This window comes from Elephantulus edwardii, unplaced genomic scaffold (genome assembly GCF_000299155.1).
Source record: "Elephantulus edwardii isolate Elephantulus edwardi_28Jun2011 unplaced genomic scaffold, EleEdw1.0 scaffold00430, whole genome shotgun sequence".
Taxonomy (NCBI): Eukaryota; Metazoa; Chordata; class Mammalia; order Macroscelidea; family Macroscelididae; genus Elephantulus; species Elephantulus edwardii.
Window position 1 is genome coordinate 681000 of NW_006400180.1, and position 3750 is coordinate 684749.

The following is a 3750-nucleotide window of genomic DNA, read 5'->3' on the forward strand; positions in this document are numbered from 1 at the left end:
AGGAGCAAATGGGGGGGAGGAGGGAGGGGTTTGTGTGGGGAGAAGGTGCAACAATGAATGAATGGAATCCCAAAATCTCTGTAGATGTTCATTGAAATGAAAAATAAACAACCTAAATTAAAAAAAAAATGGCACAGGATAGAACAGGGTTTAAGTGACTCCACAGAACATAACAACAATGTTATGGTAACACCAGTGATGGTCAGTTCGGGCAAGTAGTTACACCTGGTGAGAACCACTGCCTACTAATAATCTAGCTGGCGGCAAAGTACGGCTTTGTAAAGCACAGATCATGGACATGTCACACTTTTTTCCTAGTACTACCACTCCTGAAAATTCATCCCAATGAAGGAATCAAGCAGGAAGGAGTAAGAGGAAAGCAAAGAGAGGCCCTTCTCCTTTCCTTCTTCCTCCCAAGAATATAGTCCTTGAGGAAGGCCTGAGTCCTGCCCACCTGGTTCTCCAGGGGATTGCCTATGGTAACACAAAAGCAGTTACCTGCTGGGGAAACATCTCCCTTCCTGAAGGTACAATGGACACGAGTGTTGCAGGAGGGGAGTCCAAACACCACTGACCAGGTTCCTCCACTTTCTTCTAGACACTAAAATGTCAGGAGAGATGGAGAAGCCGTTGATCAGCCACCACATGGAAATGGTGACAGCAGCCTTGCTGTGGTTTGTCCTGAAGCCCTGGACATCCTGGGCAGCAAAGTCTTTGCCCTCTCACTGGCTACAAGTCTGGTGGCCTCTGGGTTCAGCATTGTGGTGGGGAGCCGAACCCCAAACGTTCCTCCAGGCTATTCCCTTCCACAGTCCGTGTGACTTTCCAGGCAGAAGCAGTGAGCCCTGCCAATGTCATCTTTATGACTATGATCTGAGGCTCTCAGCAACCAGATGTCCATCATGATACTGGTAGACATAAGCAACCCCACAGAACAGGAGCACCATGAGCACCACCAGTCCAATGTTGAGTACCTGGCTTCCCATTTCCCTACCTGCTTGGTGGTCAAGGCCTTCAGTGTCATCTCTGTCTGGATGCTGCAGGCTGACCCAAGGGATGGAAACAGACAGGTAAGTTCTGAGGGAGAAGACCTCTGGTGACAATAAATACAAATGGCTTTTCAATGTCTGCCTTCTCACCTGCCTTCAGCACTGGGTGCTGTATGTTATTCTCACAGCACTGCCAAGCTCCATTTTAAAGGGAGGAAATGGAGACTTACAAATAGTAATATTTGCCAAACCCAGGGTCCCACAGCTGGGGAGCTGAGATCTGAACCCAAGACATGCCAGTTTGAAATGCATGCTCTCTATCTGGACCTCAGTGCCCTTATTTGGAAAAACAGGGAATAGTATCTATCTTGCAGTTCTGTGAGGCTGTGAAATCGTGGCTGTAAAGCCTGGTGCATATTAGATGCTCAATTAATTCCAGTACTGGACTGAGTTTAGGAGGGAGATGCTGATGGTCTAGAGGTCCTGATAAGGCTACTCTGTGCTCTCAAGTGGAAGCAACGGCCTTTGAGACTGAGAAGGCTGGGCCTTACTGTCAGCCAAGGGCCACCAGGGACCGATCTGGACTGAGGAGTGGAGCTGCAACACCAGCTGCACATTCTGAGATATGTGCAAAATCCTGTTATTAGTTTGGAGTTTCTTGTAATGGTGGTAGAATAACTGAGAAATGGATAGTAGTGACAATTTTATAGCATGATAAATGTAATGGATGTTACTTAACTGTATATGTAAAAAGTGTTGAGTTGGCAAAACGCTTCATTGTATGCCATTTACACAATAAAAGTAAAAAGGCTTCTTGTTTAGTGGCCCCACCACAGGCCATAATTCTCTGAAGCACCTTTTCCAAGGGCTTGCAGGGCCTACCTGGATGAGTGCTTTGCTGTTGATGTCATGACTGTTTATGCCCATGAGCTGATCAAGTCTTTTCTCAGTGGTGGTTGTTCAGTGCCATCCACCTGGTCAATTCTGACTTATAGTGACCCCAAACACAACAGAACACAGCAGTCCTAAGATATAAAATAAATGTGATATTATGTAATGTGTATGTGATATATATGTAATGTTAAGATATATTATAAAAATTATTAAGGTTTTTGTTGATTTAACTACACTGGCTCTTGTTATATTGAGATATGTATTGTAGACGGTGGAAAGTATATTTGGATATTGATGTATCAATGTTAGTGAATCCTGAATAATATAATTATGGGACATATCGTAATTTAGAGGGAAAATGTAAGCCAATTGAATATTACTTGGATATCTGAAAAGGGAAAATTTTCCCTAAAGCAATGTTTGTAGTTAGTGGAATTTGGTTCAGACTTTGGAGTTTAGCCTAAAAGATATTAAGTCTTACCCAGTAGTCTGAAGAGAGTTACATTTGAAAGAAGACAAATAGAAAACAAGAAACATGGGCAATGCAAAGGCAAAGTAAAACCAATGCCCATCATAGCTCCCCCTCCAGGACTTGAGGTTAAAGGAAGCTGATGAATAGATAGTAGTGACAATTACACAGCACAATAAATGTAATGTTCTGACTTGACCCATGTAGGTCTAAGGTTGAGTGAAGGGACCTTCATGGTAAGGTCTGGAACACAGGAAGAAGTGTGGACTTCTGCGTTGGCAGCTGATGCTCATTTGGACCTAGCCACAGATGGCTAGGGAGGTGTACCAAAACCCAACCAGATGAAGAAGAATTGTTTCATTCTGTGAGCTAGTATTGAATACTGTTACCTGATGGTTAGTACTGGACTAGACCTTTGTTTAAAGATGCAAACCCTCAAAGTTTCAACTGTAGTAGGAGATTCTTCAAAGATAAAGACATGCTTGTGTAGGAATGGACAAATCAGAAATTGATTATCTAAAATGGGGGATTAATATATAAAGAGTGAAGTAACTGGCTTACATACTCCCTTGAATATTGATGAGGGTAGGCGAAACTTGATCGTTCAGACAATGAGAGGGCAGAAAAGCCAGGGGGTGGCTTGTGGTGTCAGAAACCTTAAGAACTGACTCTTCCACCCATTATGTTAGACCCCACTTGGAACACGGTCTTGAGCTATCTCAATTGTGCACATTTGGGCTTGCAAATCATCAACAGCTTTGAGACCAGTATAAGAGAGTGCTTTCAACATTGTGAAAAAATTTGGAAAGTAGAGTAAGGTGGAGGGACAGGGTGAAGAGACTTCTGGGAAGAGACTGTGGCAAGGTGTTACCAGAAGAACCCTAGAGATGGAGCCACAGTTAAAGATTTAGTTTCTTTTTTTTTTTTTAAATTTAGGTTGTTTATTTTTCATTTCAAGATTTAGTTTCTTAATGACTGAAGGAAAAGCTGACTTGTAACTACTCTAGTATAAAGTTTGCTGGATGATTGAATAAACCAGAGGTGTATTTGTGCTCCTTAACTGGGCTTGTGCTTTCACTTGTTAAGTAAGAAGCTGTCCTGAATAACTGAGAAATTGTGTCTTGCTGTAAATTTGGCTTGGACTAAGCCTGCACTTACTTTGTGTAATATTCTTTTCCTCCACTACTCTCCAACCTATTTCCCTAATAAACTCCAAGACTGTGGAAAACTAAAAACCACTCCTTTGTCCTGTCCCATTCTCAAAATCACTGTTACATTATTGCAGTCACTGGGCAGTCTATCTTTTTGGAGGTCTTTTCTTTATTCACTTAATTTATACTTTCCTAAGTATAGTGTCCTCTAGGCACTGACTTTTTTTTTTCTATAATTATATTTTAT

General features: G+C 42.1%; 1 protein-coding gene across 1 annotated transcript in view; it reads left to right on the forward strand.

The window, feature by feature from the left end:
• Nucleotides 1-606: 606 nt before the first annotated feature.
• Nucleotides 607-3750, forward strand: part of STEAP3 (STEAP family member 3, metalloreductase) — a 57293-nt gene continuing 54149 nt past the window's right edge. Inside the window, 4 exon segments of the mRNA XM_006902573.1 lie at nucleotides 607-646; nucleotides 649-771; nucleotides 774-873; nucleotides 875-1070. Coding sequence (XP_006902635.1) covers nucleotides 607-646; nucleotides 649-771; nucleotides 774-873; nucleotides 875-1070 — 459 coding nt within the window.